Raw genomic sequence first — 12,385 nt, forward strand, 5'->3', positions numbered from 1 at the left:
GATTATTTCTCCTTGTACCTTTTCTTTCTTTCCCATGCCTCCATCATATTCACACACCTGCTCTCTGCCTGTTGTTTTTCCTCTCCAAGTCGAGGAGATAGAGCAGATGAACAACCTGTTTCAGCAAAAGCAGAGGGAACTTGTGATGGCTGCATCCAAGGTGGAGGAGCTCAGCAGACAACTGGAGTTGCTAAAAAATGGCAAAATGGACAACTTCCATGACAATCAGAGCTCTGTGGCTGAACTAGATCGCCTCTACAAAGAGCTGCAGGTATACAGAAGCAAAGCTATAAACAAAACACAACAGCAAGTCAAAATGGATGTCCACAGATATTCTTTTTTAAACTAACGACCTTGTTGATCTGTTATGTTTATCCTCATTGCTTTGTCTGTTCTTGGCGCTCAGCTGAGGAATAAGCTCAACCAGGACCAGAACTCTAAGTTGCAGCAGCAGAGAGAAAGTCTGAACAAACGCAACCTAGAGGTGGTTTCCATGGACAAACGCATCAGCGAGCTGCGAGATCGGCTGTGGAAGAAGAAGGCAGCACTGCAACAAAAAGAGAACTTGCCCGTAAGTATAATCAAGTATAACACCATTAAAACCCCCCAGTTTTCATTGTACATATTCTGTGAAAGGCATTCTTAGCTTTACATGTTACTCTGACTCACAAATAAGTGAGGAGAGTGTTATTCATATCTGTTAAGTGATGGAAATGGTTTTGATCAGAGCTCCCTCTAGTGGCCATATGATAAAGGCTTTCTGTATCTTTCTTTATCCCTGGAAGCCTCAGATGCCCCAGCTGTCAGAGCTCAACCAAACCAACGTAAGGCTCCTGAAACTTGTTATCCTCTGTGTGGGAAATTCTAGCGACCTCCTTATTTGAAGAAGTCAGCCCTTATCCGTCTTTTTCCATTCTTTGATCTGTCTTGTCTGAGATAGCTGGTGGGGATTGATCATTGTTTTGATCATGTCACAGAGTTGCATCTGATTTTTACACTCCCACTTCTTCACTCAGCTGTGTTTTCAGTCCCATTTGGCGCAAACAAATCCTGAGGATGAGAGAGGAGTAATGAGCGCGGGCTGACATCGCAGACACTCAGGAATGTCAGGGGAGATGTTATCTTTTCTGGCAGCACTCTTGACAGAAACAGGAAAGGGCAAATAACCAGTTTACTCAAAGACAAACAACTATCTCACAGGCTTTTCAAAACACATTTTAGTTTAAAATAAATGCAAAACTATTAACCATTAACTACTACTAATTATAGTATGTAGGGGTAATAATAATTAGCAGGCTGAATCCAGTCTTCATTCTAGCCCTAATGGGCGTAGAGGGTTTGGCTCTGAGCTCCCTGCCTGGTGTCTCCCTGCTCCTCCACTCCTCTTTGCCCTTTCCAGGAGTTGTTTTGAATGCAGGTTGCCATGGGACTGTAAATAAGAGTCAACAGACGCTTCTATGAATCAGTCCGTGAGGAAGAAAAATTAACACGTTCACTGCCTGAGGTGGAATAACTTGTGTAGGGAGAGCAAGCATATGAGAGGAGGGAGGGTGGGGGTGTTTGAAAACATAATCATCCCAATTGAATGATGGATGATTTTGAATTATCAATTATTTTTCATCTTCTGAGATTACATTAGTTATTTTACTCTATCCTTTACACAATTATCTTACTAATAATCATTTTAACGATCAGCTTGATTTTTGTCTCAGACATAATTTTGGTGTTTCATTGGCCTTCAACATTAACTTTCTGTCTTTCAACCAAATTAACATTCAACTAGTTAACCCTATATATTGTTGTCCGTTATTTGATGCTGATGATGATTATTTGATTTTGGAATACAAAGCAAAAATGACTATGAAATCAAAAAATGTTTTAATGTGTTGAAGATACAAAAAAGTCATCTTATGCAGCATGCAATATGCACTGAGCAAATTAATTGTACAAGATCTAAAGTGGCCTCTAAGTTAGAACATAAATAATAAATGTTATGATGGAGACTGAACATAGCCATCTGGATATCTGCTCAAAGCCGTTTAGATAAATGAACAACTTGTACCCTAATCTAACTTTATAGATGCTCAAGTCCTCTTTTGATGTCCTCTCAACATACATAAAAAATAAGGAACAGCACAGAGAAAGATGGATGTGTGTTTGTGTTTGCATGAGTATACGCGTGTTTTGGAGATGAAGGCCTGAATAGGCCTTAGTGAGGAGAGGTGATTTACCCACACCCTGCCTGGAATCATAATGAGCCGGCCTTTTTCACACCACCACAAAGACACACTCCAACCAAGCTGCTCTCTCCTCCAACCAAACAGCAAGTGTCCGACTGACATCAGCCAACAAGCACGTATAACCACACTGACTGAAGAGAGGTAGTCTGAGAGCTGCCAGCCCAGCACAGCGGTTCTGCATCGTCTCAGTCACACTTCAGGAAATAGTTAGAAAAGAAAACGCTGCAATTAGGTTGGAAAAAGGGGGAATATTTGGTATTTTGAACTGCTTTTGCATGTTTGTGCTTTTGTTTTCTCAAGAATGGCTACCCTGGTAAAGAGAGGGCTTCAAAAGACACTCATCTTCAGGTAATTAAACTAGAATTGGAGCTAACACGTGTCTCTCTTCTGTCTGATCTAATCTCTTGAGTTTGACTCCAGATTCCATCAGTTGCTTTTTCTTTGCTTCATTTAATAAGCAGTGTGACCCATGTTCATTGTGTTTTGAAGAAACAGGTTGTTATATTATTATCAGCTGTAAAATAAACTTTTGTCTTGGGGCTTTATCTTGAAAATCTTTCCCATTAAAAGGTTTATCTTGAAAACTAGTTTAAGTACTTAATCTAAGTTTGAAGTGAAAGCATAAAGGCATTCACTTTCCTCTGCTGTCTTGTAACGTCAAGCTGTCCACAGTTGAGCTCTTTACTCAGTAACTGATGTAACGTTCAGTGTGTAGGGCTCAGAGGATGGCAATGATAGTCTGTCATTGGAACATTTTGTTTAATAGGAAAATATTAATATAAGTAGTATAACGGTTATTGTTGGGTGGATTGCCAGTTTGTTGCATATATTGACATTTAATGTCCTCAGAGAATGAATTGTTATTACTTCAAGCATCAAGCATCACTAGTATGTGTCTCCAGTCCCCAGTTGTCCTCCACGCCATTCTCATAAGTGCCCCACTGTAATGACTGTTCTACTAGCACCACCCAAAAGTTTCACAATTAAAGAGTCTTTGAACACTGTCCTGGCACCACCCTCAGCCACAGTTTATACTTTCGCTTCTTTAGTGACAAGGATCTGAGAATAATTAAGTTGTCTCACCATTTTTAATCCATTTTGTTACAGGGCTGTCATAGATTTGTAGCGCTGTAAATTCGTTTCTCAGTATAAACATCATTTTTGCATGCTTTATATGACCCATCTGAATCTCAACAGATTTTTGTGTCATTACCAAAACATCAGATAAAGTTTTGGTTACCATTCAGTCATTTATGTGCCTCCCTCACCGCCTACCATAACACAAGATAATGCAAATTACTCTCGCTGACCTTTGCCACTCTAACAGCATCTTCTTTGTTTTTTTGTCTCTTCAGCAGCCCTCCGATGGGCAGGCCGGACAGCAGTCAGGTCCATCTCGTGTGGCAGCGGTCGGCCCATACATCCAGTCGTCCACCATGCCCCGCGGCCCAGTGAGACATGACCTGCTTGTAAAACCAGCTTACCCTGACGGCACTGCCACCCTGCCAGCCCACGACCCACAGACCAAGGCCGGAGCAGGTGAGCATCCACAGACAACACGCCGGCCAAAGCCTCTCTTGACTCAGGCCCTTTCCTTCCTGACAATGACTCAGATCTCTGCTGGCGCTGACTTGGCCGCAGGCCTTTACTTTGTCCCTTCTATTGTTTCACATATTATATTTAGTCAGCTAAATCTTGCAGATGGCTGAGTTTGCAGCAGCTTGCTCTGCAGCAGTTAAAAAGTTTGAAGTCTAAATTTTCAGATGACAAATAATTAAGTATGTGTGTAATGAGTCCTAAGCTACTGGAAATCCTCAACCACTGTTCTTCTTTGTGTATGTCATCATGGAGCTGGGTGTGTTTTGTGTTTGTTTTTTGACTGTCCTGCCTCCAGCAGGAGCTGAGGAGTCTGGGACAGCTGCTGGTTGTGATGTCACTCTGAGCTCAGAAGGTAGCTAGTTACCCGCTGGATGGTGTGTTGTGACCTAGTATTGTTCAGCTCAGAGTTTGCAGTGAGTGAACCAGTTTTTGAAGCAGTGTTTTCATTGATGTGTGTCTCTTTGTGTCATTCTCCGTATGAGCTCACACTGCACCAGTCCCGGATGTGAGTAAGGGTGTTATTTATCCATGGTCAAATTAGCAGACGTTTAAAATCGATGCCTCTTGTTGTAACCAGACTGAAAAGAAATATGTAACATAGCTCAGCATCTTTCAGAGGATCACTCCCTGATCCAAAACTTTTTAGACCACTGATCTAAAAATTGATTTTTCAGACTAACTTTTTTGTGTGACTAGAATAAGCTGTGGTTGCACCGAGGTAGCATGTGTGCAGTATAATGGAGGGGAAGGAAGTCTGGGCAAAGCACTGATGCAGAGCATCGTATCCCATGTAAGGATGTTCTGTGCCATCCTGTATGCAGTAATTCTTTCTCATGCGCTTCATCACTGACTTGCTCTCCTTGCCCTAAATCAGTCCCCCAGTGGATGGTGGGCCAGCAGTGCACTTCAAGTTATTAAAAATGAATGATCAAACACCAAAATTAGTCATTACAAAAGCAATAGCAGAAGGGATTCCCCTCCCTTGTTGCCTTTCTCCTCTCCCTGCCAGCCCATGTTTTCCTATTTAAAGCTATCCTGCATACAAGAAGTAACAGTAACAGGTTTTTCCCAGTCTGTCATGATGTTGCACACAATTATTTCTGCATGCTGCGTTGATGTGCAGTATGGAAAGAAGAGAGATAGGGATGGGCGGGGATGCTGGGGGATCTGCTCTTGTACAGTCATTCCCAGCTCCTCTAGAACGGGAACGTTGTGCATAGTACCGGGGCAGGCTCCTGAGGGTTGTGCCGGTCTCTGCACGGCCCCTCGGGGGGGCCCCCTGGTTGGGCCTAGCCAAAAGCATGTCTGGAGTGACGGGCGATTTGGAGCTCTAAGGCTACTTTGTTTTTCTTGTCTTTTTAAATGCATCTTCCTCAGAAGCCATGTTCTTGCTTAAGCCTCTGAAAGAGCTGCGGGCTAAGAGAAAAGGTACACACTTGTGTTTGTGTGCGTGCGTGTGTCATTCGCGATGGCTTTTGTTTTGATGTGTTTGTTTTTCAAGAAAGTTATCCTCACTGAAAATGATAAAATAGAAAATTTTCATCATTTCTTTGCTGGATCTTTGGTCCTCCTTTGCTTGTTCTGCTTCTGTTTGTGAAAGTGTTTATCGAGCTTTCTCCTCGGTTCTTTTTCTGCTGCTTTAAATGGGTCAGTTGGAACAAACACATAACCTTCAGCTGAACTGACACTGTGTGGATCCTGACCCAGCCAATCAGGTCTTGTTCGGGAAATGTGTGTTTGTTTGTGTGTTTGTGCAGCACCTCTTGAGAGAGCGTCTGAATACAGTCTGCAAGTGCTGCGATGGAAATCATCGTGTTTTTATCATCTTTGATGTGATGCTGATCGTGCTTGTTGCTAGTCTGTGGACATGCATGGCCACTGGCTTGATCTTAGTCAGTCAACCAAAAAAAACAAATGATGAGTAGAGAGGGAGACGAAATGTTGCAAAAGAGTGTGACAGTGTGACTCTGCAAAGCACATCGCTCTGTGTACGTTTTATCATTGTGGACAGATAATGAAGTTTGTTTCACCTGTGAGTATTGGTGCTTTGCTTTGTTTCTTGATTTCAACTTAAATCCTGTGATACATGTTGATATATAAACATCCTCTGCCTCTCTTTTTTCCTCCCTCCTTCACTCCCTCCTCTCCTGCGGGTCTCCCAGGCCTTCAGCCATCTAAGCTGGCGGACTGGAGCTCCTCGGGTCCAGAGTCCAACTCCAATGGTCATGGTCCTTCCTCAACACTGCCACGAATGACCTCTCACTCCAACTCTAACGCAGAGCAGGGTAAGAGAAATACATATGCATGCAAAACAACACATGCACATAGAGAATTTCCACCTAAACTGTACTGAAATCTATTTCCTGTAACTATGAAATCAGTTATTGACAATAAGGCAGAACAAATCTTTTCAAAGGGGCTTTTGTTCTGTCCTTTCATAGAGTCATACTGTGTCTTGAACATAAGATCAAACTGATTGCTGTGCTCTTTGAATAGATGAGGCGGAGATGAAGAGGGACAGGAAGGTGCGTCCATTCTCCATGTTTGAGCCAACAGAGGCTCCCACCACCTCCCTCCGCAAGAACCAGAGCAGCGATGACCTGGTTCGGGACGCTCAGGTGAGAACAGTTTCATGCTTAAAGCAGAAGTAAGCGGAATATTTGAGGACTGCTAACTCCATCGGCTGACAAGAAGTTAGCCAAAACGACCGGAATGCTTACTTCTGCTTTAACGTCCCCATGACTAAATTATTCTTCAGATTTGTTTATAATCAGAAGGATATTCCCTTGCATTTAATGTGCTATCTCTCTCTCCTCATCTCTCCAGTCTGCACCCAAGGCGCCAGTCAAAGTGCCTCCTCCCGTCCCCACCAAACCCAAAGGCCCTGGTGTTGTGCCCTATGGCAAAGCGGGCTTCAACACAGGCACCTTCCCTAAAACTAAGCCTCACAGCCAGCAACCCCAGGCCGCCCAGAGCCGCGGCCCCCTCACACCCTCACAGAGCCAGACACTCCCCCTGCCCTCCAAGCAGGACACCCCACCTGCAGCCACGGTGCGGCCTTTCACCCCGGAGCTTCCCTCCTCCAAAGACGCCAGCCTGAGTAAACCCCAGACCTTAGCAGCCAGCTCCATATACTCCATGTACACACAGCAACCTGGCTCAGGCAAACCCTTCCAGCCTGGTCTGCAGGGCACTCTCAACAGGAGCCAGAGCCGCAGCAACGGATTTATCAGTGGTAAGATTATCTAGGTGTATGTTCTTAAATCAGTGTTTGAGCAGTGATGTTGACTTGATTGTAGAAGCACTTGTGTATGTGTAACTCACTGCTTAAGCTAAGTTAAACTCCTGAGAGGATGCTGTGTCATAACAATCTTAAATCTTAGGACTAATGCTGAGTAAAAAACAACAACATGTTATATCATATCTACACTTGGTGACGTTAGAGTAAGAGAAAAAGTAGCAGCATCACGCGTTACTCAAGATGCATTCACTGTACGGTAAATCATGCCTGCTGCCGTTTTCTTCAGCAATAAAATATTCACACGCCACTGACCAGCCGAGCAGCTAGAGAGGCGAAGCCATCTGTTACATCTTCCTTTAACAAATCGAATCACAGGCAACCGTACCTGCTGCTTCTGACTAGAAGTGTGGAAATGAAACGGAACAAATGTTTATCCTGCCCTTTCTTGTAATGTACACTGTAAAATCTTGATTATGCCCGTAATTTGTATCAGTTTATATATAGTAACATGTCACATTGAAGCAGGCTCAAAAACTATTGTTGTTGTGGCTGTGTATTTAGAATTTGTTGTAAAACATATGCAAATCAGTCTCGCTTTATGAACAAGTCAAATATTGAGGGCAGCAGGATGAGGATCAGTGAATTTGGGCTAAGTAGGCTACACAGTAAGCAATGATGATAAATGACCAGATATGACGTTGTTTATTTTAAACCCCTCAAATGTGACATCAAGTAACTCAAGATTGTATTTCTGTGGCTGTTGCAGTCTTAACACTTGTGTACTGTCCGTGTTTATAGTGTACGGTAAACCAGTGATCCCCGGTGGAAGCTCTCTGCATCCAGAGAACCCTTACCTGGATCGCCGCTCCCCTGCTCCAGAATCTGAGGTTGACCACAATGGATCTATTCACGTGGGTCCCAGCTCATCTGAGGGCCCCCAACCAGAAACGGAGCGTATCCCCCGGCCCCTCAGCCCCACCAAACTGCTTCCCTTCATTTCCAACCCCTACAGACATCAGAGTGAAGGTGACCTGGAAGCTCTGAGAAAGAAGCTCTACAACGCCCCGAGGCCCTTGAAGAAACGGAGCTCCATCACTGAACCAGAGGGTCCCGCGGGGCCCAATATTCAGAAACTCCTCTATCAGAAAACCACACTGGCAGCTATGGAGACCACTGTGACCACACCAACCACTCCCACCTACGCCGGCGAAGCAGAGAAGGCGACAGAGGGATCTGTGGGGCCACATGTCCCAGGTCCTCTGAGCGGCGCTGAGAACCATCCATCAGAGGCGGGACAGGCTCTGGACAGAGGACAGATCACTCCTCATGTCCCGGGTGCTAACGTCTCCTATCCAGCCCCTATCGAACACACTAAACCACCTTGCGCCATCCAGGAGACTGAAGACATTATCCCCCCTCCTCCTCCATCCCACCCAGCCCCCAGACCAAGTGATGCTCTTTTCCCACCTCCACCCTCTGCTGGCTTGGAGGACACGATGCCCAACCTGCCCCCTCCGCCTCCAGAAGGCTTCCTGGAAGAGTTTCCTCCGTACCCACCACCGCCGTACCCCAGTGGAGCAGAGCAGGACAGCTTGGGAGAAGACACCTTTAACATGAAAGCACCCGAGGTCACTGGCCAGGTCACTCTGCCACCGGTATGAATCCCCTTTATGAACCCACAATTATTATGTGGGTCTCAGTTGTTCACTTTCATGCTCCATGTGTTCTTAAAACCCCTCACATGTTTGTTTATTAGTTCCACAGTTGCAGGTCATGAGTTACAGTTAATGCACATTCTGCTGTTCAGCAGCAGTGACCTGGGCCAATGTTATATAATTAAATGATCCTTATCAAATACCGCTATTGTTTCTGGAGAAAATGGGCCCTATTCAGCTTACACTAAGCGGATAGCCACCCTACTTTCCCCTATTTACTTAGATGCAATCTGTGTTGAAAATAAACACCAGTTTATATTTTCTTGCTGTTAAGCTTTAGCGTAACTCTTTAAGCAGTTTTTATGGTGCGGTGCGGTGGCATGTTTTACCCCAAAGGGGCAAACCAATGAGATTTCAGATTTATGACCCATTTAAACTCCCACCTCTTTCCCATTTAAGACCCCTTTAAAAACTAAAGAAAGCATATTTACTTGACTGGAGGGCAATTGTTCCTAATCAGGTTGCATAAAGGTTTTAGAGAAATGAACTTGTGTCTTACTGCTTGTGCTGGGAAACTGGATTAGCATTAGAGCTGGAAAAACAAGTTCCTCCTCTTCTCTCAGTCCAGCCTGAGCACAACAGCGAGTGGACACTTCCACTTCAGCAGGACAGACGTCAGGATGAGGCTCTAGTCGTCTCACATCTTAGATTTTTTTCTTTCTTTGTGTTGTAAAGGCTGTTTAAAGATCATTTGTGTGATTCAAAATTATGACTGTGCGTCCAGGGAAAGAGGACCAACTTGCGCAAGCCCGGATCTGAACGCATCGATCACAGCATGAGAGTGAAGTTCAACCCGCTAGCTCTGCTGCTGGACTCTTCTCTGGAGGGAGAGTTTGACCTGGTCCAGAGGATCATCTACGAAGTAAGAAACATTTCTCTGGCATCTTTTTTTCTGCTGTGTTTTTGAGCTAAAATTAGTCATCAGATTGAGATCATTTGCAGATGCTAAAGTGAAACTCACTGCGTCTGTCTTGTAATTTCTCAATCACAGGTAGAGGATCCCAGTCAGCCTAACGATGAAGGCATCACAGCTCTACACAATGCCGTCTGTGCTGGACATACAGAGATCGTCAAGTTTCTGGTTCAGTTTGGTGTCAATGTCAATGCTGCCGACAGCGATGGATGGTAAATTCAACCTCTGTAGTTATTGTTAATCTACATGATAGAATATTCTCCTACAGTATTAACAGGCTGGCAACAGAAATCTGAATGTCGATGTATATTTGTAATATGATTTATTTTCCCGATGTCTTATCTTTCCACTTTATTTTTCTTTCTCACCCGCCCTTGCACACAGGACGCCTCTTCACTGTGCCGCATCCTGCAACAATGTGCAAGTGTGCAAGTTCCTGGTGGAGTCTGGTGCTGCAGTGTTTGCTATGACTTACAGTGACATGCAGACTGCAGCTGATAAATGTGAAGAGATGGAGGAGGGCTACAGCCAGTGCTCTCAGTTCCTCTATGGTCAGTGAAAGCTGTTTTATGTTAAATGTTATGCGTACTGTTTCTTTACATTTTCATATTATTGCATCCTTTTATTATTTCATATGACAAGGCACTACCATACTCTGAACAGCTCCTGTGCTGACCGGTGTCATTTTAAATGGTCTACCCTCAGGTGTGCAAGAGAAGATGGGCATCATGAACAGGGGTGTGGTCTATGGTCTGTGGGACTACACCGGTGAAAACCCAGATGAGCTGTCATTCCGCGAGGGAGACTGCATGACCATCGTCCGCAGAGAAGATGAAGATGAGATCGAATGGTGGTGGGCACGCATGGGCGACACCGAGGGTTACATTCCTCGCAATCTCCTAGGGGTAAGTCAGGAGTCAGTGAAAGTTTGATAATGATAATTAATAATTTATTCATTTCCATGTTGACATGTCTTCTTGTTGTCACTAACAGCTCTACCCCAGAATAAAGCCAAGACAGAGGACCCTGGCGTAAAACAAAGATTCCTGCACATTCCAGTCTGCCAGAACTCTCCGAAACACACACACACACACACACAGGCGTGCGCACACATGCACATACACACACCACACACACCACACACACACACACATACAGATGCACACCGGCTTTAACAGACTGGAGAAGAAGGACACTGCTGAAATGAAGAGATAAGGACAGACCAAACAATATGAAGGATCAGCTATGAACTCTTTCTGGCACTTTTTCTGTATCTACCACAGAAGGACTGTCTCACTTATTTTTCCAGGCCACACAGTGTACTTTTTACTTCCGACACTAATGGCATTGTGTTTCCTTTATTCCACCGTTTTGTTGTTTTTGTAATTAGTGTCTGAACTACTATTTCTAAAGTGACAGAAACTCAAAAGTTGGGATGTAAATGGAACGAGCAGTATTTTTATTTCTAGAGAGTAATTTTTACACTTTTCAACAGTCTTTTACAATTTCCTTTCTGGACTATTTGTTATTTTCTAACATACTTTGGGCTCTTCATTGTATGAGGTGAATGGATGGATGACTATGGTGATAATGTTTTTGAAATGCTGTTACCATGACAATCTTTCGGGGCTTGTTTCTCGTCATCAATGCTGAGTGACTGTGCCTCTGTATAACTGCACTGGAGGTAAACGTTTCACATGTAACCACCACTCTGGCTAAACAAATAGAAAACCTTGTAATGGGATCACACCAGCTGCGACATGGACCCATGAGCACTCAGTAGTCAGTACTGCATTATGTCACAAGTACTCATGAGGTAAACCACGCCTATTTTCAAACTTGGACTTCATTTTGATCTCAACTATAAACCTGTAAAGTCGCAGCTGTGTAAAATGGTGATGAAGCTTTTGATTTATCTATTGCTGTTCATTCTGTGGTCTATCATACACAGAAATCCAGTCTGTTTTCCTGCATTGGCACATGAATAAATACTGTGTATACATGTATCTCTGTCTCACAGACTAGTGAAACGTTACTGTAGGAATTATGTTGTTTTGAAAATGGACTTTGAAACTCTTAAGAGGCCTTTGCTCAAGAAGGGGTCATGCAGTATGAATTTTAATATTTTATTACAGCCATTCCATGACAATGTAAAAGACAAGCCTAATACCAGAAAAATCTTTACTTTTTAACCACTCAGAGGTGACACATTATATTGTAAAGTCAGTGAGGAATTTCTACGTCAAACCACATCTTAAAAGCAAAAAAAAATAAAAAAGCTGGACACATTCCTAAATGTTCCCAAAACTCAACTCATCACAAATCTGTCGATGCAGAGGTATTTATTTTTGTTACTTTTTTTTCCTTTAGCCCTTTTGTCAGAACTATAACCACAACTGTACTGTAGTATTTCAAACATTTACAATAAAATACTTTGTACTACATTGATATGGTCTTGGTGTTACTGACTACAAATTTTTACAGTCTATGCTACAAATGCAGGTTTGAGCTGCAGCTTCATTTTAACAACATAATTTGCTGCCCTCTGCTGGACAGAAGGTAAAGCTTAGCAAAAATTCAAATACAGACTGGGTCTCTGTAGTGGCAAGTGGGGAACAATGGGCCTCATTCATGAACTGTTCTTAGGAAGAAATGTATTCTTAAAACCCACTTATAA

The 12,385-nt window shown here is 43.5% G+C and overlaps 1 protein-coding gene across 5 annotated transcripts in view; it reads left to right on the forward strand.

Moving 5' to 3' along the window:
• The window catches only part of tp53bp2a (tumor protein p53 binding protein, 2a), a 29,424-nt gene extending 17,327 nt beyond the window's left edge, over positions 1–12,097 (forward strand). For 2 of the 5 annotated variants that reach the window (XM_083988772.1, XM_083988770.1), the window contains 14 exons: positions 90–271; positions 407–571; positions 786–824; positions 2,541–2,588; positions 3,596–3,779; positions 6,002–6,124; positions 6,336–6,457; positions 6,666–7,074; positions 7,879–8,735; positions 9,520–9,657; positions 9,787–9,920; positions 10,093–10,259; positions 10,414–10,613; positions 10,702–12,097. In XM_083988772.1, the coding sequence (XP_083844898.1) occupies positions 90–271; positions 407–571; positions 786–824; positions 2,541–2,588; positions 3,596–3,779; positions 6,002–6,124; positions 6,336–6,457; positions 6,666–7,074; positions 7,879–8,735; positions 9,520–9,657; positions 9,787–9,920; positions 10,093–10,259; positions 10,414–10,613; positions 10,702–10,743 (2,810 nt within the window). In that variant the 3' untranslated portion in view covers positions 10,744–12,097. The remainder of the gene's footprint in view (positions 1–89; positions 272–406; positions 572–785; positions 825–2,540; positions 2,589–3,595; positions 3,780–6,001; positions 6,125–6,335; positions 6,458–6,665; positions 7,075–7,878; positions 8,736–9,519; positions 9,658–9,786; positions 9,921–10,092; positions 10,260–10,413; positions 10,614–10,701) is intronic. The other 3 variants (XM_083988771.1, XM_083988773.1, XM_083988774.1) reach the window with 3 other exon arrangements.
• The last annotated feature ends 288 nt before the right edge of the window (positions 12,098–12,385 follow it).

This window comes from Trachurus trachurus (assembly GCF_905171665.1).
Source record: "Trachurus trachurus genome assembly, chromosome: 15".
Lineage (NCBI taxonomy): Eukaryota > Metazoa > Chordata > Actinopteri > Carangiformes > Carangidae > Trachurus > Trachurus trachurus.